Source organism: Oncorhynchus tshawytscha, linkage group LG04 (genome assembly GCF_018296145.1).
Source record: "Oncorhynchus tshawytscha isolate Ot180627B linkage group LG04, Otsh_v2.0, whole genome shotgun sequence".
Classification (NCBI taxonomy): domain Eukaryota; kingdom Metazoa; phylum Chordata; class Actinopteri; order Salmoniformes; family Salmonidae; genus Oncorhynchus; species Oncorhynchus tshawytscha.
This window is the reverse complement of record NC_056432.1, coordinates 73792866-73816201: the sequence shown is the minus strand read 5'-3', so window position 1 is coordinate 73816201 and position 23336 is coordinate 73792866. Positions and strand designations below refer to the sequence as shown.

Here is a 23336-nt window from a genome sequence, read left to right as displayed (position 1 = left end):
CCTCTGCCAGACCAACAACACAAAGGTTATTACGTCTGGATCGGCCCTCCAGGTCGACCACTTTCACAGAAAGCCTCTGCACACTATCCTGCAATGACGTGCAAAGCTTCTCTAACTCGTCGATCCTACCATCGTTGAATTCAGAAGCTTTCTCAAGGTCCACAATACTCTGGCCATGCGAAGCGACCGTTCGAATGATGCTCTCGATTTTGGTGTCCAGAACAGCAATAGTAGCCTTAAGATCCTCAGCTATAGTAACACGTAGCTCCCCCAAAGCCCGGGTAAGTTCTGTAAGTGTCACGTTGTTGCCTGTGCCTTCCGCCATGTCTGTCTTGTTGTTTAGTGGGGAGTAGGCCTCCGCTGGGGATTTATTGTCCTTTGGTCGCTTATTACTCGGCATTTTCACATAGAAAGTTACAATCTTGTATTAGACAGAAATGTTTGTTGTAAAAAGTGCCATAAAGTAGGTTAAATGAGATAATTTCGCAAAAAAAGTTGCAGGAGCCTCTCACACACAACCGTTCACTCCAACATGCTAGCTCCGCCCCTTGGATCCCATTTTTACATGTAAGTTACTCCATCTCAAAATGATTGAGTACATTGACCTATTTTACTGCGGTATATTGGTTGCATCACAAATTGCACCATATTCTTTACATATTGCACTACTTTAGGTCCTGATCAAAAGTAGTGCACTAAATAGGGAATAGGGTGCCATTTGGGAGCAGATGATAACTCACCAGGAAGATCTCTATAGCTCCCAGTATATACATGGCAGCAGCGAAGGTTGTTCCCAGGTAGAAACAGATTCCTACAGCCCCCCCAAACTCAGCACCCAGGGAACGAGAGATCATGAAGTATGCCCCTCCAGCTACAACAGAGAGCAGCACAGAGTTAACATGGATGAAACTGGTCAGAATAGACTGACGGTGTGATCATTTGTTAGTCATGTCATAAAAAATGACGTTATCTTGTTATTGTCATGTTTATGTAACTGTTACAACTAAAGTGTTCTAAGTGTAAAATGTAAGTTTGGATTCTCAGTCTTCAAAGCTTGTACTGTACCCTCACCTGGGACAACACCATTTGTAGCTATGGCACTCATGGATATGGCAGTGAGCATTGTCTGTCAAACAGGAGAGAATATGAACACCATCAAATAAGGCCAGTCAGTATTTATGAGAGAGTTCTGGATGTTTTATGTTGTGCCCATCAACCAATACACTCTGCTCTTTATCCACATAATAAACACACTTAGCAATAGAGGCACCACTTGTCATTGGACAACTGAACAGAATTCATTAATCATATTGGAAAGGTTGAGACATAAACCACAAATATATTACATGTCCTTTGGAGTAAACAGCAGGATGTGGAAACTGCTGTGGGTTCTATTCAGCTTGGTAATGTTAACTGGCTGGCCGGGGATCCAGTTTTAACAGGGGTTTGGCAAGTGGACAAGAACAGTGTGTCAATGGTCTTCTAACATTGCCAGACAGTGTGTGTGTGTGTGTGTGTGTGTGTGTGTGTGTGTGTGTGTGTGTATATGCATGCATGTGAGTGTGCCTGTGTGTGCATCCACAATGCAATGTTTGTACAGTGCTGTGAAAAAGTATTTGCCCCCTTCCTGAGTTCTTATTTTTTTGCACATTTGTCATACATAAATGTTTCAGATCATCAAGCAATTTTTAATATTACACAAAGATAACCCAAGTAAACACAAAATTCAGTTTAAGTGATAGCTTTTTCTCTTAATAAATAAAATTATCTGAACCTTCGTGGCCCTATGTGACAGAGTAATTGCCTCCCTGGTTAAATCATGAATTTACTGTGGTTAATTACATTTTTTTAGAAAGCTGAGTTCAATTTCACTAGCCACACCCAGGCCTGATTACTGCCAGACCTGTTGAATCAAGAAATCACTTAAATAGAACCTGTCTGACAAAGTGAAGCAGGCCAAAAGATCTCAAAAAGCAAGACATCATGCCGTGATCCAATGAAATTCAGGAACAGATGAGAAACAAAGTAATTAACATCTATCAGTCTGGAAAGGGTTACAAAGCCATTTCTAAAGCTTTGGGACTCCGGCAAACCACGGTGAGAGCCATTATCCACAAATGGAGAAAATTTGGAACAGTGGTGAACCTTCCCAGGAGTGGCCGGCCTACCAAAATTACCCCAAGAGTGCAGCGACGACTCATCCAAGAGGTCACAAAAGAACCTACAACAACATCTAAAGAACTGCAGGCCTCACTTGCCTCAGTTAAGTTCAGTGTTCATGACTCAACCATAAGAAAGAGACTGGGCAAAAATGGCATCCATGGCAGAGTTCCAAGGCGAAAACCACTGCTGACCAAAAAGAACATAAAGGCTCATCTCACTTTTGGCAAAAAACATCTTAATGATCCCCAAGACTTTTGGGAAAATATTCTGTGGACTGACAAGACAATGTGAACTGTTTGGAAGGTGTCCAAAACACACCAGCGCATCGTTACAGCATTTCCGAACTTGAAGTCAATTGATGGTCTGGGGCTGCTTTGCTGCTTCAGGACCTGGATGACTTGCTGTGATTGATGGAACCATGAATTCGGCTCTCTAGCAAAAAATCCTGAAGGAGAATGTCCGGCCATCAGTTCGTGACCTCAAGCTGAAGCGCACTTGGGTTCTGCAGCAGGACAATGATCCAAAACACACCAGCAAGTCCACCTCTGAATGGCTTAAAAAAAACAAGATAAAGGTTTTGGAGTGGCCTAGTCAAAGTCCGAACTTGAATCCAATTGAGGTGCTGTGGCGTGACCTTAAAAAGGCAGTTCATGCTCGAAAACCCTCCAATGTGGCTGAATTAAAACAATTCTGCAAAGAAGAGTGGGCCAACATTCCTCCACAGCGATGTGAAAGACTCATGGCCAGTTATCACAAACGCCTGATTGTAGTTGTTGCTGCTGAGGGTGGCACAACCAGTTATTAGGTTTAGGGGGCAATTACTTTCCACATAAGTCCGCGAAGGTTCGAATAGCTTTTTTCCCTTAATAAATAAAATCATCAATTAAAAACTGCATTTTGTGTTTACTTGGGTTATCTTTGTGTAATATTTAAATTTGTTTGATTATCTGAAACATTTAAGTGTGACAAATGTGCAAAAAAAAAAGAAATCAGGAAGGAGACAAATACTTTTTCACAGCACTGTGTGTGTGTGTGTACTAACACATGAGCAGCACATGAGGACGATGAGGAATGACTGGACGATGCCAGCTGTGCCCACGATCCACGTTAGACGAAGGAACAGGATGACACCAAAGATGTTCTGTAGACAGGGCAGGTAGACTCCCATCAGGGTACCCATGTTGGGAGACTGCAGAGAGAGAGAGAGAGGGAGATGAAGTGAGTGAGAGAGAGAGAGAGAGTGAGAGAGTGAGAGTGAGAGAGAGTGAGAGAGAGAGAGAGAGAGGGGAGAGAGAGAGAGAGAGAGAGAGAGAGAGAGAGAGAGAGAGAGAGAGAGAGAGAGAGAGAGAGAGAGGAAAACAACATTTAAAAAAAGAACCAAACATACATAGTGACAGAAAGAATACAGGAAACAGATGTGAGTGATTTGGTTGTCAAGATAACTATGACTGTACTACTGTAGTTTTCCATATTTGTGTGAGTAGTGTGTTTCAATGTCTATGTTTTTATGTGTGTTTCTGAATATGTATGTAGCACAGATAGACCCACAGGAAATAGCTAATTGATCAGAATTATTGATCAGGTAAGATATTGATCAACCAGGGGGCCCACAGGGCAGAGCCTGTAACAAACAGGCTCCAACACAACCCAAAGCACACGCATGCAAGCTCAGATCCAAACATGTGTAGAGACAGAGGGGTAGGGAGAGAGAGACTAAAGCCTGTTTAAATCTCAAAAGAAGAGAAAGAGAGGTTGTGTTTGTGACTTCTGACCTTTGGGGCCTTCCTGCGTGACGTCTCTGTGTTCTCGGCCTCCTCGTGCTCCCTGGCCCCCTGGGTAATGTTGGTGTAGTTGACCAGCCGGCTGAGGAGGGACGACACCTTGGGACGGATGTCCAACTCCTCCTGCAGGACAGGGACAGCAGAACAGGGAACAGTTAGAGCTGGATGGGTACCTGATGTGTCTGTGGGGTGTAATAGCCTACAGTAAAATGGTATTATAGTGCAGTGTAAGGAACTGAATTTGTATAGGTTAAAGTAGGAGTGATGGTCTATCTAGTGATCGATCAATCTTGGCAGTTGAGATGAGCAAATATTGATGTTGTGTATAATCATGTCATGTATTAGTATCAGAGTCACTGTGAGCCACTTAAAATAACTGTCCAGTGAACTTCTCACTTTTAAAAGTCCATATTCTGTTAACTCACACCCAAATAATGTTGTTGACTCATCCTATACTCCTATCTGTAAAGCCAAATCATAATTTGGAGAACAAACACCCACCAACATTCCAACACAAAAAAAGCAGTTAACATATTTAATTACAATATTTTTGGAAGGAAAACTTTTCACTCAAATTGTAATTAATTATAGGTCATATTTCCTAGGAATCTGGAAACACTGGACTGTTACTTTAAAGACAGACCTCAAACAAGGCCAGGTTCCTGTCATAGAAATCAGTCTTCCTTTCAGCATCTGCACTGCTGAGGAAAGGACTATCCTCCTTGTGATTTCCATGGCCTGAAAAAAGAGATAGAAGAAGAGAAATAAAACATTTATAAAGTAGACACGGATAACATGTTCAACCAGTACCTTGGTAAGATAAACAGGGGTCATTATAAAGTATGAAATGTGATAATGAGAGTCAGTTTGTGATCAGTTCCCATTCATGCATGCTGGTGCTCTATTGTAAAACAGCAGTCTGTTTGTTTTAATCTCAACCAACATGTTGCAATATAAAACACCAAAAATGACATCTGAGACAAAGTTAGAGGTTACAGGAAAAGGGACGACTAATAATAACTACAGTACAATAGCCATAAAAACCCTGCAACGATGCAACCCTGTCAACCACAGTATATACGGTCTATGGTGCTAACTGTGACGAATCTCCAAGTTAGTTCCCACAGTCTGCCTACAACCTACAGTATGACATCACTGTCTGTCTCAGTCTCCCACTCCCACTCCCACGTTCAAAGTCATCAACCCCGGCAGCTGCTATGTGAGGTATACTGCAACCAGAGACCTGCGTCCTACACTATTATACTGCTTTTAATGTCTTTAGAATATCAGGCACAGAGAAAATAGGAAGGAATTCACTCAAACCCTCTATTGCAAAATGTTTCAACCCATCATTGCTGATCAAGATTGTGATGTCATTAAACAAGATTGAGCAATTGAGCGACTTCTCTTGCATCACCAGTAAGCAAAGCATTCACCCAAAGATACATTCATATCCAAACATCATCCAGGCCAAAACTAAAATCAGTCAATGTTAAATAGAGCAGAGACGACAAGTTGCTTAGTAATTTCTCTCTGGTTTAAACTCTGTTCTCTGTTTCCCTTGATACATCAAGCTGAGGCAGGATATGAGCCTGGGGCTACTGGCAGTGCACACAGCATCTGTGTGAATATGATAATACGCGACACACAAACCAATCTATTTCTAGAAATTAGGATCCTGACCTTTGGATCATCCGAGAACATGACAAATGGTCGAGTCTCTTCAAACATTATTTGCTTGCAGCACAAATCCAACCGGTTACAATACTAACATCCTGAGCCATAGACATTTACCCAACTGCCGTACCCTATAAGTAGGGCTGAACACGAGACACAAAATGCTAACTTCTCTCCGGCATCTATTCTAAAACTAGACCCATGCTGGTTCAGTGGTGCCAAGCTTCTCTACTTACCTGTCTCCGGCACCACAGTGTTCAGTACCTCAGTGCTGCTGAGGGTGACCATGCTGCCACAGTGTGTGCAAAGAGCAGTGTACTGTGATCTCTGGCTCGGGACATAGTCAGGTGCCATTCAGAACACACTGTCACACAGGGCAAACTGTCACTCACTGAGGGGCTTGGGCCAGAACACACAGTGTGAGGCTGCATACACACACACACACACACACACACACACACACACACACACACACACACACACACACACACACACACACACACACACACACACACACACCGGAGGGGAGTGCACACACAGGAGCGAGTACACACAAGCAGGCACTCAGGCACAAATACATATACACTGTGGGTTGTAGAGCAGAGGCCAGAGCAAACACACAGTAAGCATATGAAGATCTAAAAGTATTTCACAACTACGTACAGCACATTGATATTACAGTTTTTTACAATCACTTTGGCACTAATTTCAGAACCTTGATGTCATCTTTCAAAACTCTAGACACAAAACTCACAACCAATGATCAAAATGCAAATTTTTCAAAACTAACACTTTTTCCAATTGCTTGGATACAATACACATAAAGCTAAGATCATTTGTTCATTGAACTTAAATCACCTGTTCAAAATGACACAATTTAACATCAAAGTTTTACCATTTCAAAATGCAATTCACATGACTGTCTATTCATTTCATTACAATGATCTAACTATCAATTGATACAACTGCTCAAAATGATAAGTGACTGTTGCATTACTCTTAATGCGTAGTTTTATGGAAACTGACGAACAATATTCCATGTTTAGATCATGAAAGTTTCAGGATAACGAGATCCATTGACACCAATTACCGTGGAATATGAACAAATTGGACTACATTATCTATGGATGTAATATTTCATCATCATTCTTTATCAGACACTGTTTCTATGGTCCCATGTACCACTTTTCCAGACCACGTTTTCAGATTTGACATTACTGTACACTCACCGGCCACTTTATTAGGTACACCTTTCTGGTACTTTTTCCTCCACAACAGCCTGAATTATTCATGGTGTTGTATGTTAAGAGATGCCCTTCTGCACACCACTGTTTTAAACAGCTGTTATTTGAGCGTTTGTGGCCTTTCTGTTAGCTTGAATGAGTCTGGACATTCTCCTCTGACCTCTCTCATTAACAAGGTGGTTTTGCCCACAGAACTGTCGCTCACTGAATGTGTTTTGTTTATCGCACCATTCTCTGTAAACTCTAGAGACTGTAGTGCATAAAAATCCCAGGAGGGCAGCTGTTTCTGAGATGCTGGAATCACCATGTGTGGCATAAACAATCATACCATGGTCAAAGTTGCTTAGATTACGCATCTTGCCCGTTTTAATGTTTGGCCGAACAACATCTAAGGTTCTCTACTCTATATACTCTATATATTGAGTTGCAGGCAGCCACATGATTCGCTGTTCGAATGTAACCGTCTTTGATGAGCTAAATCAGGTCTGTAGAGCTGATAGCATGACCTATGTCATTGTGTGGGATAATGTCAGGTTCCACCATGCTCAAATGGTGCAAGCATGGTTTCAGGCCCATCCACAATTTGCCACCCTGTGCTTACCCCCATACTCTCCTTTCCTTAACCCGATTGAGGAATTTTCTCCACATGGAGGTGGAAGGTATATGATAGGCGCCCTCACGAACAAGCCACCCTTCTCCAGGCCATGGATGACGCATGCAATGACATCACGGCAGACCAGTGTCAGGCCTAGCATGATGAAACATGTATCACATATTTTGTACTACAATATTTCATGATTGTATGAACAACTACACAGTGAAACTACCGGTATCTTGTGTGTGCGTGATCTAAATGAATGTCCCTATGGTATTTCATGATACATGAGCTATTTGAACCAATGATTCTGCAAGTGCAAGGTTTCTTTAAAGATATGAATGCACAATGCTATGTTTTGAACATTGGACAGCCTGTTTTACAAGTGATGACCATTTTGAGTTTTGTGTCTAGAGTTTTGAAAAAGGACGACAAGGTTCTGAAATTAGTGCCAAAGTGATTGTTAAAAACTGTACTATGGGCCATGATGGGCTTGTCATTGGATGCTAACAACGCATAATGGCAACTCAAAATGATATGCTGTGAAACATTTAGAAAATATGTCCCACTTAATAATCACTAATGATGACGGAGTCAACTCCTCGTACCATTTCTGTAAAGACCTAAAACTAACTCACTAGTATGATGTCATTGAAAAGGGGCAGGGAAAGAGACAAGATCAAATCAATTCAAATACTGTCCTCTAGTGTCAGTTTGCTGCTAGTGCCATATGAGAACATTGTAATACAGGAAGGATGTCACTGTGTTTGTGTTTACATTGCAATGTGCATGCCATCATAGTGTCAGTTCTAAATAATGACCGAAGGATGCTGAACTTGTAAAACAACATGTAATCCTTTATCTCTGTCTGTACTGTTCGCTTATATGTTTCCAAATGTCGGTCTCTCTACCACAACACCCTCCTCATGTCGGTCTTATTAAAAGGATGGAGGGTATGGGGACGGGGTGCCATTTGTAAAGTTGAATGGTCCGGAGGGGGTTCTCCTGACCTGACGTTTGATGTCTAATTAAAACAGATTAAAGATGAACAGAACTGTTATGAACGACTCACAGAGAGCCCTGAGTTCCGCTGAAAAGAACAGCACACAGGGATTTACAATGACAGGTCCCAACAAGTCAACGAACAAACGGTGCCTCCACAAAAATGCCTCTGAGCCACAAGATCAAACGACTGCCAACAAAGTGAGACAGACTGCCAACCCTGCCGAGCTCCCCGCCTCCTCCTGCTGTACTGAACAGTCACCTCTGTCTGAATGCCTTGTTACTATTAGACAAGTCAGCACATTACTGGCAGCACTCACTTTAGCTTTTTACAGAGAGAAATAACATGACTACCCAAGTTCCCAAAGCTATCCAGACATATAATGAAGTTGTTTCATATGTGCTTGACTGAAGAGGTCTTTGAACTAGGCCTATTACTGGAAGTGTCAACATATCACTGGTGTAGTGAAGTTACAGGCCAACTTACATCTGCAGAATGAATTTTGGAAGCTTCTTTCTTTGTCTTTTTACATTTAATACAAAGCAGAGACTATTAGCCAAGATATGAACAAATACCATATTTGCAGATTAGTTTTAAGCTTCAAACACACCAGTAAAATTATCACACATTTGGTTGCCATATTTTTAATATGGTCCCATTCAAACAAAGGCAACAGGAAAAGGAAAGTCCAAATGGTCTAGTAAGCACGAGGGTGGGGCATTAAATGAGGTTGTGTCTTTTTCTGTAAAGGCCTATGATCAGTGCTGCTGTGTTGCCACCGTATAAAAACAACCACTAAGACAAAAGTATTCCTGACCTGTTACTTACCTGTCAATCCATAAACAATCAATGGAAGAGCGGTGTCCAACCAATGGAAACACAGGCTGTATCTGCTTGACTATCTTCTCCCTGATAGATATGTCCACCTAATGGAAACACAGGCTGTATCTGCTTGACTATCTTCTCCCTGATAGATATGTCCACCTAATGGAAACACAGGCTGTATCTGCTTGACTATCTTCTCCCTGATAGATATGTCCACCTAATGGAAACACAGGCTGTATCTGCTTGACTATCTTCTCCCTGATAGATATGTCCACCTAATGGAAACACAGGCTGTATCTGCTTGACTATCTTCTCCCTGATAGATATGTCCACCTAATGGAAACACAGGCTGTATCTGCTTGACTATCTTCTCCCTGATAGATATGTCCAACCAATGGAAACACAGGCTGTATCTGCTTGACTATCTTCTCCCTGATAGATATGTCCACCTAATGGAAACACAGGCTGTATCTGCTTGACTATCTTCTCCCTGATAGATATGTCCAACCAATGGAAACACAGGCTGTATCTGCTTGACTATCTTCTCCCTGATAGATATGTCCACCCAATGGAAACACAGGCTGTATCTGCTTGACTGTCTTCTCCCTGATAGATATGTCCACCTAATGGAAACACAGGCTGTATCTGCTTGACTGTCTTCTCCCTGATAGATATGTCCACCTAATGGAAACACAGGCTGTATCTGCTTGACTGTCTTCTCCCTGATAGATATGTCCACCTAATGGAAACACAGGCTGTATCTGCTTGACTGTCTTCTCCCTGATAGATATGTCCACCTAATGGAAACACAGGCTGTATCTGCTTGACTATCTTCTCCCTGATAGATATGTCCACCCAATGGAAACACAGGCTGTATCTGCTTGACTGTCTTCTCCTGATAGATATGTCCACCTAATGGAAACACAGGCTGTATCTGCTTGACTGTCTTCTATCTCTCCCTGATAGATATGTCCACCTAATGGAAACACAGGCTGTATCTGCTTGACTGTCTTCTCCCTGATAGATATGTCCACCTAATGGAAACACAGGCTGTATCTGCTTGACTATCTTCTCCCTGATAGATATGTCCACCTAATGGAAACACAGGCTGTAATGGAAACACAGGCTGTATCTGCTTGACTATCTTCTCCCTGATAGATATGTCCACCTAATGGAAACACAGGCTGTATCTGCTTGACTATCTTCTCCCTGATAGATATGTCCACCTAATGGAAACACAGGCTGTATCTGCTTGACTATCTTCTCCCTGATAGATATGTCCACCTAATGGAAACACAGGCTGTATCTGCTTGACTATCTTCTCCCTGATAGATATGTCCACCTAATGGAAACACAGGCTGTATCTGCTTGACTATCTTCTCCCTGATAGATATGTCCACCTAATGGAAACACAGGCTGTATCTGCTTGACTATCTTCTCCCTGATAGATATGTCCACCTAATGGAAACACAGGCTGTATCTGCTTGACTATCTTCTCCCTGATAGATATGTCCACCTAATGGAAACACAGGCTGTATCTGCTTGACTATCTTCTCCCTGATAGATATGTCCACCTAATGGAAACACAGGCTGTATCTGCTTGACTATCTTCTCCCTGATAGATATGGAGTTCTCTAAAATACACTCTTCCCCCTGGATTTAAATATACAATGAACCAATACCCTAGACTAGAGTCTGACTGACACAGAACTATACCCTAGACAAGTCTGACTGACACAGAACTATACCCTAGACTAGACTCTGACTGAGACAGAACTACATCCTAGACTAGTCTGAATGACACAGAACTATACCCTAGACTAGAGTCTGACTGACACAGAACTATACCCTAGACAAGTCTGACTGACACAGAACTATACCCTAGACTAGACTCTGACTGAGACAGAACTACATCCTAGACTAGTCTGAATGACACAGAACTATACCCTAGACTAGACTCTGACTGACACAGAACTATACCCTAGACAAGTCTGACTGACACAGAACTATACCGTAAGACTAGAGTCTGACTGACACAGAACTATACCCTAGACAAGTCTGACTGACACAGAACTATACCCTAGACTAGAGTCTGAATGACACAGAAATATACCCTAGACAAGTCTGACTGACACAGAACTATACCGTAGACTAGAGTCTGACTGACACAGAACTACATCCTAGACTAGTCTGACATACACAGAATTATACCATAGACTAGAGTCTGACTGACACAGAACTATACCCTAGACTAGAGTCTGACTGACACAGAACTATACGCTAGACTAGAGTCTGACTGACACATAACTATACCCTAGACTAGAGTCTGACTGACACAGAACTATACCTAGACTCTGACTGATACAGTCTGACACAGAACTACATCCTAGACTGACACAGAATAACTATACCCTAGACTAGTCTGACATACACAGAATTATACCCTAGACAGAGAGTAGAGCATTATCTACCAAAGAGAATTGTGACTGACACAGAAGAACTATACCCACTAGTCTGACATACACAGAATTATACCCTAGACTAAAGTCTGACTGACACAGAACTATACCTAGACTAGTCTGACTGACACAGAACTCACCCTAGACTAGAGTCTGACTGACACAGAACTAAACCCTAGACTGAGTCTCTGACGGACACAGAACTACACCCTAGACTAGTCTGACTGACACAGAACTACATCCTAGACTAGTCTGACTGACACAGAACTATACCCTCGACTAGAGTCTGACTGACACAGAACTATACCTAGTAGACAAGTCTGACTGACACAGAACTATACATAGACAAGTCTGACATACACAGAATTATACCATAGACTAAAGAACTACACCTAGACCTAGACTAGTCTGACTGACACAGAACTATACCCTAGACTAGAGTCTGACTGACACAGAACTATACCCTAGTCTGACTGACACAGAACTATACATCCTAGACTAGAGTCTGACTGACACAGAACTATACTAGTCTGACTGACACAGAACTATACCCTAGACTAGAGTCTGACTGACACAGAACTATACCCTAGACTAGAGTCTGAATGATACAGAACTATACCGTAGACTAGAGACTCACTGACACAAAACTATACCATAGACTAGAGTCTGACTGACACAGAACTACATCCTAGACTAGTCTGACTGACACAGAACTATACCCTGGACTAGAATCTGAATGATACAGAACTATACCGTAGACTAGAATCTGACTGACACAGAACTACATCCTAGACTAGTCTGACTGACACAGAACTATATCCTAGACTAGATTCTGACTGACACAGAACTACACCCTAGACTAGAGTCTGACTGACACAGAACTATACCCTAGACTAGTCTGACTGACACAGAATTACATCCTAGACTAGTCTGACTGACACAGAACTATACCCTAGACTAGTCTGACTGACACAGAACTATACCATAGACTAGAGACTCACTGACACAAAACTATACCATAGACTAGAGTCTGACACAGAATTATACCCTAGAGTAGAGTCTGACTGACACAGAACTATACCCTAGACTAGTCTGACTGACACAGAACTACATCCTAGACTAGTCTGACTGACACAGAACTATACCCTAGACTAGAGTCTGACTGGCACAGAACTATACCATAGACTAGAGACTCACTGACACAAAACTATACCATAGACTAGAGTCTGACTGACACAGAACTATACCCTAGACTAGAGTCTGACTGACACAGAACTACATCCTAGACTAGTCTGATTGACACAGAACTATACCCTGGACTAGAATCTGACTGATACAGAACTATACCATAGACTAGAATCTGACTGACACAGAACTACATCCTAGACTAGTCTGACTGACACAGAACTATACCCTAGACTAGTCTGACTGACACAGAACTATATGCTAGACTAGAGTCTGACTGACACAGAACTACACCCTAGACTAGAGTCTGTGACACAAAACTATACCCTAGACTAGAGTCTGACTGACACATAACTATACCCTAGACTAGTCTGACATACACAGAATTATACCCTAGACTAGAGTCTGACTGACACAGAACTATATCCTAGACTAGTCTGACGGACACAGAACTACACCCTAGACTAGACTGACTGACACAGAACCAAACCCTAGACTAGTCTGACGGACACAGAACTACACCCTAGACTAGTCTGACTGACACAGAACTATATCCTAGACTCTGACTGACGCAGAACTACACCCCCGACTAGAGTCTGACTGACACAAAACTATACCTTAGACAAGTCTGACTGACACAGAACTATACCCTAGACAAGTCTGACATACACAGAATTATACCACAGACTAAAGTCTGACTGACACAGAAGTATACCTAGACTAGTCTGACTGACACAGAACTATACCCTAGACTAGAGTCTGACTGACACAGAACTACATCCTAGACTAGTCTGACTGACACAGAACTATACCCTAGACTAGAGTCTGACTGACACAGAACTATACCCTAGACTAGTCTGACATACACAGAATTATACCCTAGACTAGAGTCTGACTGACACAGAACTATACCCTAGACAAGTCTGACATACACAGAATTATACCCTAGAATAGAGTCTGACTGACACAGAACTATACCCTAGACTATTCTGACGGACACAGAACTACACCCTAGCCTAGTCTGACTGAAACAGAACCAAACCCTAGACTAGTCTGACGGACACAGAACTACACCCTAGACTATTCTGACGGACACAGAACTACACCCTAGACTAGTCTGACTGAAACAGAACCAAACCCTAGACTAGTCTGACTGACACAGAACTACACCCTAGACTAGTCTGACTGACACAGAATTATACCCTAGACTAGTCTGACTGACACAGAACTATACCCTAGACTAGTCTGACTGACACAGAACTATACCATAGACTAGAGACTCACTGACACAAAACTATACCATAGACTAGAGTCTGACACAGAACAATACCCTGGACTAGAATCTGAATGATACAGAACTATACCGTAGACTAGAATCTGACTGACACAGAACTACATCCTAGACTAGTCTGACTGACACAGAACTATATCCTAGACTAGACTCTGACTGACGCAGAACTACACCCTAGACTAGAGTCTGACTGACACAGAACAATACCCTAGACTAGAGTCTGACTGACACAGAACTATACCCTAGACTAGAGTCTGATTGACACAGAACTACATCCTAGACTAGAGTCTGACTGACACAGAACAATACCCTAGACTAGAGTCTGACTGACACAGAACTATAACCTAGACTAGAGTCTGACTGACACATAACTATAGCCTAGACTAGTCTGACTGACACAGAACTATAGCCTAGACTAGAGTCTGACTGACACAGAACTATACCGTAGACTAGAATCTGACTGACACAGAACTACATCCTAGACTAGTCTGACTGACAAAGAACTACATCCTAGACTAGAGTCTGACTGACACATAACTATACCCTAGACTAGAGTCTGACCGACACAGAACAATACCCTAGACTAGAGTCTGACTGACACAGAACTATACCCTAGACTAGAGTCTGACTGATACATAACTATACCCTAGACTAGTCTGACTGACACAGAACTAAATCCTAGATTAGTCTGACTGACACAGAACTATACCCTAGACTAGTCTGACTGACACAGAACTATACCCTACACTTGTCTGACTGACACAGAACTATACCCTAGATTAGAGTCTGACTGACACAGAACAATACCCTAGATTAGTCTGACTGACACAGAACTATACCCTAGGCTAGAGTCTGACTGACACAGAACTACACCCTAGACTAGTCTGACTGACACAGAACTATACCCTAGACTAGTCTGACTGACACAGAACTATACCCTGGACTAGAGTCTAACTGCAACAGAACTATACCCTAGAATACTCTGACTGACACAGAACTATACCCTAGACTAGTCTGACTGACACAGAACTATACCCTAGACTAGTCTGACTGACACAGAACTATACCCTAGACTAGAGTCTGAATGACACGGAACTGCAGGAGACACCATGTGACCACTTGCTATATATGGTCCCTTACGGCTATTCTTCAATGGAAACGCGTAAAAAGATGTCACAATGCTGTAGACACCTTGGGGAATACGTGGAAAACGTAAGCTCATTCGTATCTCATTCACAGCCATATAAGGAATCATTGGCATGAGGCGGTTTCAAAAAATGCGGCACTTCCTGGTTGGATTTTGTAACATCAGTTCTGTTGCACTCACAGACAATATCTTTGCAATATCTTTGCAGTTTTGGAAACGTCAGAGTGTTTTCTATCCAAAGCTGTCAATTATATGCATAGTCGAGCATCTTTTCATGACAAAATATCTTGTTTAAAACGGGAACGTTTTTCATCCCCAAAAATGTAATAGCACCCCCTAATGCTTGAGTTGAGGTATCTTGGAATTTAAAATGTTTCCAAGAAGAAATCTAAGAACATTATTTTCAAGAATCAAATTTCTTCGGAACTTTTTTCTTTGGAAGAAACATAGGAAGAAACTTGAGAACATTTCCTCAATGTTCCTCAATAATGTGTATTATTGAGGAATACACATTAAGTATAACTTAAGGAAAAAATTGCACTTAAGAATACATTTCTTCTTAACAAGGTTTTGTGAATCTGGGCTCTAGACTCTGGAGTTATGACTTTTCAGTGGATAACCATTTATATAACCAATAATGCAAAAGAAAGCAAGAAAACTTCAACATGTCAGCAATCACCAAAGCTGCTTATCCATGAAAAACACTTTGTCACCCTATTAGCTCATTCGGTAGGAAAGCCTCTTTGCTAAACTTCTCCTTAAATGAACATTTAAGACTTTATTAAGCAGCATAGAAGTCATGCAGCTTAGACCTCTCTATGGCTCTACCTCGTGTGGTTAGCTGGCAGAGATGCTATTCTGATTAGTGCTGTTCAAAGGCAATGTGTGTGTGTGTGTGTGTGTGTGAGAGAAAGTGTTGGCAGGATCACAATGTCCTGACAAGTCACCGAAATGTTCTGACAATGTAGGAAAACAAGATAAAAAATGTATTGTTCAAATGCTATTTTAGGCTTAAGGGTTAGGTTTAGGGTTTGGGGTTAAGGTTAGGCTTAGAGTTTAAGGTTAGGGTTAGGTTAAGGGTAAGAGTTAGGATTTTGAATGGGAATAAAATAGTCCCTGAAAATTCACAAAAACAAGACTGTGTGCGCGTACATGCAAGCACAGATTCAAACGCAAGCGAGATAGAACGCCTAAATGTGAGTGTGTGTATGTGAGTGAGCATTTGGGTGTGTGTAAGAACACTAGTCAGTTAGCTACAGTAGCTGTCAACACTGGTTAGACTCTCAACGGACACCAGGGTCCACAACAGAGATGCTGCTAGCCTGCTACTGTACCAAGCAACACAAAGGTGGGTACACAACTATACCAGAGCCTTAGGCAGTTAAGTTACAATTGATTTGATACTGTAATACTGTGTATTGTATAATAACTTGGTGTTAGTTTGTCTAGCTCATTTGAACTGATCCATGATCTGCTTGTATAAAACCTCGTTATTGTTTTTATTGTGTTACTATTTATTGTGTTACTATTTCCTTTTCTATATAGAAAATATTTGTCTTACTTTTTAACTCTGCATTGTTGGGAATGGCCTCATAAGTAAGCATTTTACTGTAGTCTACACCAGCTGTATTCAGTGCATGTGACCAATAAACTTTGATTTGACTTGTCCTTACACATTTATAAAGGATGGTGAAGTGCTCAACTAAGTAATTGTGAATATATTCTTCATATTTCATAGTTAGAAATGTGTCTACTTAGTCACTGTCTGGACAGTGTTAATAATCATACAAACAACAATGACTGACTGATAAGATGTTAGATTGTGTTTAATGACACTGGGGAAAAGAAGAGGAAGAAGAATTTGTGGATCCAGTTCTGTTTGATATATTGTTTATCAGATGAACTTAATCAGACTAACTGTTTCCTTACCATGTCACACCCTGACCATAGTTTGCTTTGTATGTTTCTATGTTTTGTTTGGTCAGGGTGTGATCTGAGTGGGCATTCTATGTTGGATGTCTAGTTTGTCTGTTTCTGTGTTTGGGCCTGATATGGTTCTCAATCAGAGGCAGGTGTTAGTCATTGTCTCTGATTGGGAACCATATCAGAATATTTTGTATTGGGTCTTGTGGGTGGTTGTTTCCTGTCTTTGTGTTTGTTGCACCAGATAGGGCTGTTTTGGTTTTGCCACATTTATTGCTTTGTATTATGTTCATGTTGAGTTTACCTATTAAAAAACATGAACTATAACCACGCTGCATTTACATACCACTAATGGGGAAATTAAGTTGAGATTCAATTTAAAACTAAAAGTTGCACATGCTTATCAGTGGGTTGGTTATAAATTTCAAAGCACAGCCATCCAGTCTCTGTAGGTCTTTCAAGTACGCTATTGACCACTCTTTCACTCAAACCACATCAAATCAAACTTTATTTGTCACATGTGCCGACTACAACAAGTGTAGACTTGACCATGAAATGCTAATTGACAAACCCTTAAACCAACAGTGCAGTTGGTTAAAAGAAATACTTGGTTAAAATAAATATTTACCAAGTAGACTAAAATAAAAAGCAATACTAAAAAGTAACACAATAAGAATAAGAATAACAAGACTATATACAGGGGGCACTGGTACTGAGTCAGTGTGCGGGGGTACAGGTTAGTTGAGATAATTTGTACATGTAGGTGGGGGTGAAGTGACTATGCATAGATAATAAACAGTGAGTAGCATCAGTGTACAAAAGGCGAGGGGGGGGGGGGGGTCAATGTAAATTGTCCGGTGGCGATTTTATTAATTGTTTAGCAGTCTGATGGCTTGGGGGTAGAAGCTGTTGAGGAGCCTTTTGGAGCTCCGGCACCGCTTGCCGTGCGGCAGCAGAGAAAACAGTCTATAACTTGGGTGACTGGAGTCTCTGATCATTTTATGGGCTTTCCTCTGAAGCCGCCTATTGTATAGGTCCTGGATGGCAGGGAGCTTGGTCCCAGTGATGTACTGGATTGTTCGCACTACCCTCTGTAGCGCCTTACAGTCAGATGCTGAGCAGTTGCCATAGCAGGCGGTGATGCAAAGCTTTAGAACCCTTTGAGGAGCTGGGGACCCATGCCAAATCTTTTCAGTCTCCTGAGAGGGAAAAGATTTTGTCGTGCCCTCTTCATGACTGTCTTGGTATGTTTGGACCATGATAGTTTGTTGGTGATGTGGACACCAAGGAACTTGAAACTCTCGACTCGCTCCACTACAGCTCCGTCAATGTAATGGGGGCCTGTTCGGCCCTCCTTTTCCTGTAGTCCACGATCAACTCCTTTGTCTTGCTCACATTGCGGTTGAGGTTGTGGTCCTGGGACCACACTGCCAGTTTTCTGACCTCCTCCCTATAGGCCGTCTCATCATTGTCGGTGAACAGGCCTACCACTGTTGTGTTATCAGCAAATTTAATGATGGTGTTGGAATCGTGTTTGGCCACACAGTCGTGGGTGAACAGGGAATACAGGAGTGGACTAAGTAGACACCCCCGAGGGGCCCCAGTGTTAAGGATCAGCGTGGCAGACGTGTTGTTGCCTACTCTTACCACCTGGGGGCGGCCTGTCAGGAAGTCCAGGATCCAGTTGCAGAGGGAGGTGTTTAGTCCCCAGAGTCCTTAGCTTAGTGATGAGCCTCGTGGGAACTATGGTGTTGAAAGCTGAGCTGTAGTCAATGAACAGCATTCTCACATACAGTAGGTGTTCCTTTTGTGAGAAAGGGCAGTGTGGAGTACGATTGAGATTGCGTCAACTGTGGATCTGTTAGGGCGGTAAGCAAATTGGAGTGGGTCTAGGGTGTCCGGGAGGATGCTGTTGATGTGAGCCATGACCAGTCTTTCAAAGCACTTCATGGCTACCGACGTGAGTGCCACGGGGCGGTAATCATTTAGGCAGGTTATCTTCACTTCCTTGGGTACAGGGACTATGGTGGTCTGCTTGAAACATGGTGGTATTACAGACTCAGTCAGGGAGAGGTTGAAAATGTCAGTGAAGACACTTAACAGTTGGTCCGCGCATGCTTTGAGTACACGTCCTGGTAATCCGTCTGGCCCAGCGGCTTTGTGAATGTGGACCTGTTTAAAGGTTTTGTTCACATTGGCTACCGAGAGCGTTATCACATAGTCATCCAGAACAGCTGGTGCTCTCATGCATGCTTCAGTGTACTTTGCCTCGAAGCGAGCATAAAAGGCATTTAGCTCGTCTGGTAGGCTCGTGTCACTGGGCAGCTCGCGTCTGGGTTTCCCTTTGTAATCTGCTATGGAGATGAAGATATACTGATTGAGAGGACTGAAGTGGGATTGTGTATATTTTTGATATATACATAAATTGTTCAATTACTGTCTAGATGACAGCAATTGAACAATTTATGTATATATCAAAAAAAAAGAATATTACTTGTGAATTTGGATATAATTGTCTTTATTTTTTAGATAAAAATAAAGACAATTATATCCAAATTCACAAGTAATATTCTTCAGAATTCTGAATGACTGAAGTATTTTTCATCACAGTTAATTTTTCTTCAAGGTTTTAAGAACATCTTGAGCTACCTAGGAGAAAGTTATTTAAATGGACTGTTCCATTTTGTTGTTATTGTCTACCCTCATCCCTTTTTTCCTGGAAAAAAACCTGTGTTTTCTGCGACAACAATAGGCCATCATTAACTATAGTGGTGTTTTTCATGAACAACAGCAGCTGCCCAGTAGAGCAGAGGAATGCTAGCCCGCTGTGCTGAGGCGCTGTGTGCTAGCTTTGATGTGCGCTAACGATGGAGAGCGGCGTAGAAGGAGGGTGGTTATGATTACAGTAGGTTATGGTTAGTAGAGGGTGATTACAGCACAACAGTGAGGGGCAGAGGAGCACTGTACAGTACAGTTGTAGGATCTTCACCAGCTACAGCAGAAAAAGAATCCTGCAGCAACAGGAAATGTGAATTATTATGTGGATTATAATTCATGAACATTCTTGTAGGGGTTGATAAGTTTTTCTTTAGGGCAAATTTCAAAGTGGAAATGACAAACTTTAGAAGCCTTTTTAAAACTCAAATACACTATAGGTTTGTTGTGCAGGAAAATTATCAGCAACAAAAGAGTGATCAAATTAAGATCCTACATCTGTACAGAGGAGGGGGGCCACCAATTGGAAAATCAAATTGACACAAAATTGGCACAAAAGGTGGATCCATAAACAGGGCAGACAGAAACAGCAACAGGTGAACATTCTTTGGATACAGGTATAACAAGGCAAAGTGACAAATAGATACAACATAATTGCACATCAGGTCATGACTTTCTTCAGAGAGTTGTGTTAGGTAGGTGTTGTTTTTGTGCATGATGTTAATTCCTCAAGTCAAGCTATTATACAATACAGTGACACTCTCCTGAAGATTTAGGGTTAGTCCCAAAATTGCATCCTATTCCCTGTATGGTGCACTACTTTTGATCAGGGCCCAAAGGGTTCATTCAATAGGGGATAAGGTGCCATTTGGGACAAAATCTTTGAGGACTGTTTGTCTTTCAACAGAAGCTAATACATTGTAGCAGCCCAATCAGGAGAGAGGGGATTCATTGTTACCGGGCAAGCTAGAGGCTGTGGAAAACACACAGTCATTCCCTACATAAAGGACTGCCAACTCCCACTTTAAAATAGCCCAGTTTGTTGTTACATGTCCCTCATAGCTCTAACCCCAGGGGCTCTAGTAGAATAATACAGCTAACCCTACCCTACCAGCAGTGCTCTGCTATAGCCTCTCAGGGAGACAACTGTAGCTGTAGCTAGTGGGGTTGTGTCCTAAAATGGTACCCTATCCCTATAATAGTACACTACTTTTGACCAGAGCCCTATGGGGAACACAGGGTAATGTGTAAGCCACTTGGGACAGCAGAGCAGAATACACCCATGAACACTCTATAGGGCATTATTTGTATGTCTTTTTCTCAGTCTAAAATCATATGTTTAACAGTTCTAAATACAGGAGCTTAGTCACCACTTCTATCAACGGAAGCATTGATGTGATGGGAAGTAAAACATTGCCTACAGATTTACAGAAAGAAACGGTTGTGAGAAAACATTGTCTTGTAACATGAATGTATAGAAGAAATGTATAGTGGTAAATCCCCTCATCAACACAGCCAACTAGCCATCCTTATTCTACTACAAATCAGTAACTGACACCGGTCTGCAAGCCATCCTTTACACTTCAGCTTCCCTTCATGATAAATTCTTCTGACTGACTCATTATCTGTCACTGGTCTCAGGGTTCAAATTAGCTTGTCCGGCTGTCCAGAGCCCATCGGTCATCACTCAGTCCACACACACAGAATTAGCTGTCTGCAGAGTGGGTGTTGATCTCTATGAGGTTAATTAAGGCTATCTATGAAGCATGTGGGACAGAATGACAGGAATGGACACTGTTCTCCTGAAGACAGGCTGGGAAGACCCAGGAAGGAAAACAATGATAGTCCCCTCACGTAATCTACTGTTCTGTTCTGTTCTGTACTGTACAGTTCAGTATGAGGCTGTTTTCTGTATAGAAGACAAAACTAAAGATTCCTTCAATAGTGGATTAGATTACAGCAAGGCAACAATACTGTAGGACATGATGATAGTGCTGATGCAGACATTCACTCAGACACACTCTCTCACACACATTCACTCAAACACACTCTCTCACACACATTCACTCAAACACACTATTTCACACACACAAATTCTCACAACTAATTCGGTCATGCGCAAATGCAGCCTTGCCAGATATTGTACAGTGGATAAACTGACTGGCTGACTGACTAGAACTGACTGACTCCTAGCTAGCTACCACTCTAGTGGAAGGCTTCTCTGGTACAATGGCCACAGTGTGTAGTCCAGTCCAGACCAGCTCTGGAGAGAGCAGGGCGATCAGCCTGGAACAGAGTTAGCACTGTGACTGTGGCTGTCTCCCTCCTCTCCTCCACCCTCCACCATCACACCATCTATGATAGCCTCCTTTACTTCAACAATCTCCTCCCTCACTTCACCTCACCAACAACTCCTCCTTTTCCTACAAACACATACGCAACACTCCACCCAAGATAATAATATACATTTTTACTAGTTCCTAGTTATCTGTTTCCATCTCACTTCCTAGATGTTATTCTTCCTGTCAGTGGGAAATGGTGACATAGCTCTCTCTCTCTCTCTCTCTCTGGAAACCCCACTGCCTGAGACAGAAAGACAGAGAGAGAGATTAAGAGGAAGAAGAAGAAGAAGGGGAGAGTTCACAGTCATCTCAAGACAGGCATGTGCAGAAAGAAAGAGCTCAACCGGCTTGGAGAACCATTCCAGGTCATTTCATGCCATCAGCTGTTTTATTCATTCAGGAGCCCCTCTTATGGACAAAACATGAACTGCCAGTGATAACACATAACAGCTGTGTTTTTGCAAACTGAGTTAAATTGAGGTTGCCTGTGAACACTAGATTGTGAGCACTAGATTGTGAGCACTAGATTGTGAACACTAGATTGTGAGCACTAGATTGTGAGCACTAGATTGTGAGCACAAGATTATGAACACTAGATTATGAACACTAGATTGTGAACACTAGATTGTGAACACTAGATTGTGAACACTAGATTGTGAACACTAGATTATGAACACTAGATTGTGAACACTAGATTGTGAACACTAGATTATGAACACTAGATTGTGAACACTAGATTGTGAACACTAGATTGTGAACACTAGATTGTGAACACTAGATTATGAACACTAGATTGTGAACACTAGATTGTGAACACTAGATTGTGAACACTAGATTGTGAACACTAGATTATGAACACTAGATTGTGAACACTAGATTGTGAACACTAGATTATGAACACTAGATTGTGAACACTAGATTGTGAACACTAGATTTGTTTTGTTTCACTTTGTATTTCAGTTTGTTCCCAGGCCAAAATCCAACAA

At 41.9% G+C, this 23336-nt stretch overlaps 1 protein-coding gene across 2 annotated transcripts in view; it reads right to left on the bottom strand.

Moving 5' to 3' along the window:
• LOC112249364 (solute carrier family 12 member 4-like) overlaps nucleotides 1-23336 on the bottom strand; it is a 55250-nt gene that overhangs the window by 29728 nt on the left and 2186 nt on the right. The window contains exons 1-6 of one of the 2 annotated variants that reach the window (XM_042321213.1): nucleotides 5858-5924; nucleotides 4588-4682; nucleotides 3936-4067; nucleotides 3206-3352; nucleotides 1072-1126; nucleotides 741-871 (exon numbers count right to left, since the gene is read on the bottom strand). In XM_042321213.1, the coding sequence (XP_042177147.1) occupies nucleotides 741-871; nucleotides 1072-1126; nucleotides 3206-3352; nucleotides 3936-4067; nucleotides 4588-4682; nucleotides 5858-5909 (612 nt within the window). In that variant the 5' untranslated portion in view covers nucleotides 5910-5924. Of the gene's footprint in view, nucleotides 1-740; nucleotides 872-1071; nucleotides 1127-3205; nucleotides 3353-3935; nucleotides 4068-4587; nucleotides 4683-5857; nucleotides 5925-23336 lie in introns of those variants that run through there. The other variant, XM_042321212.1, reaches the window with a different exon arrangement.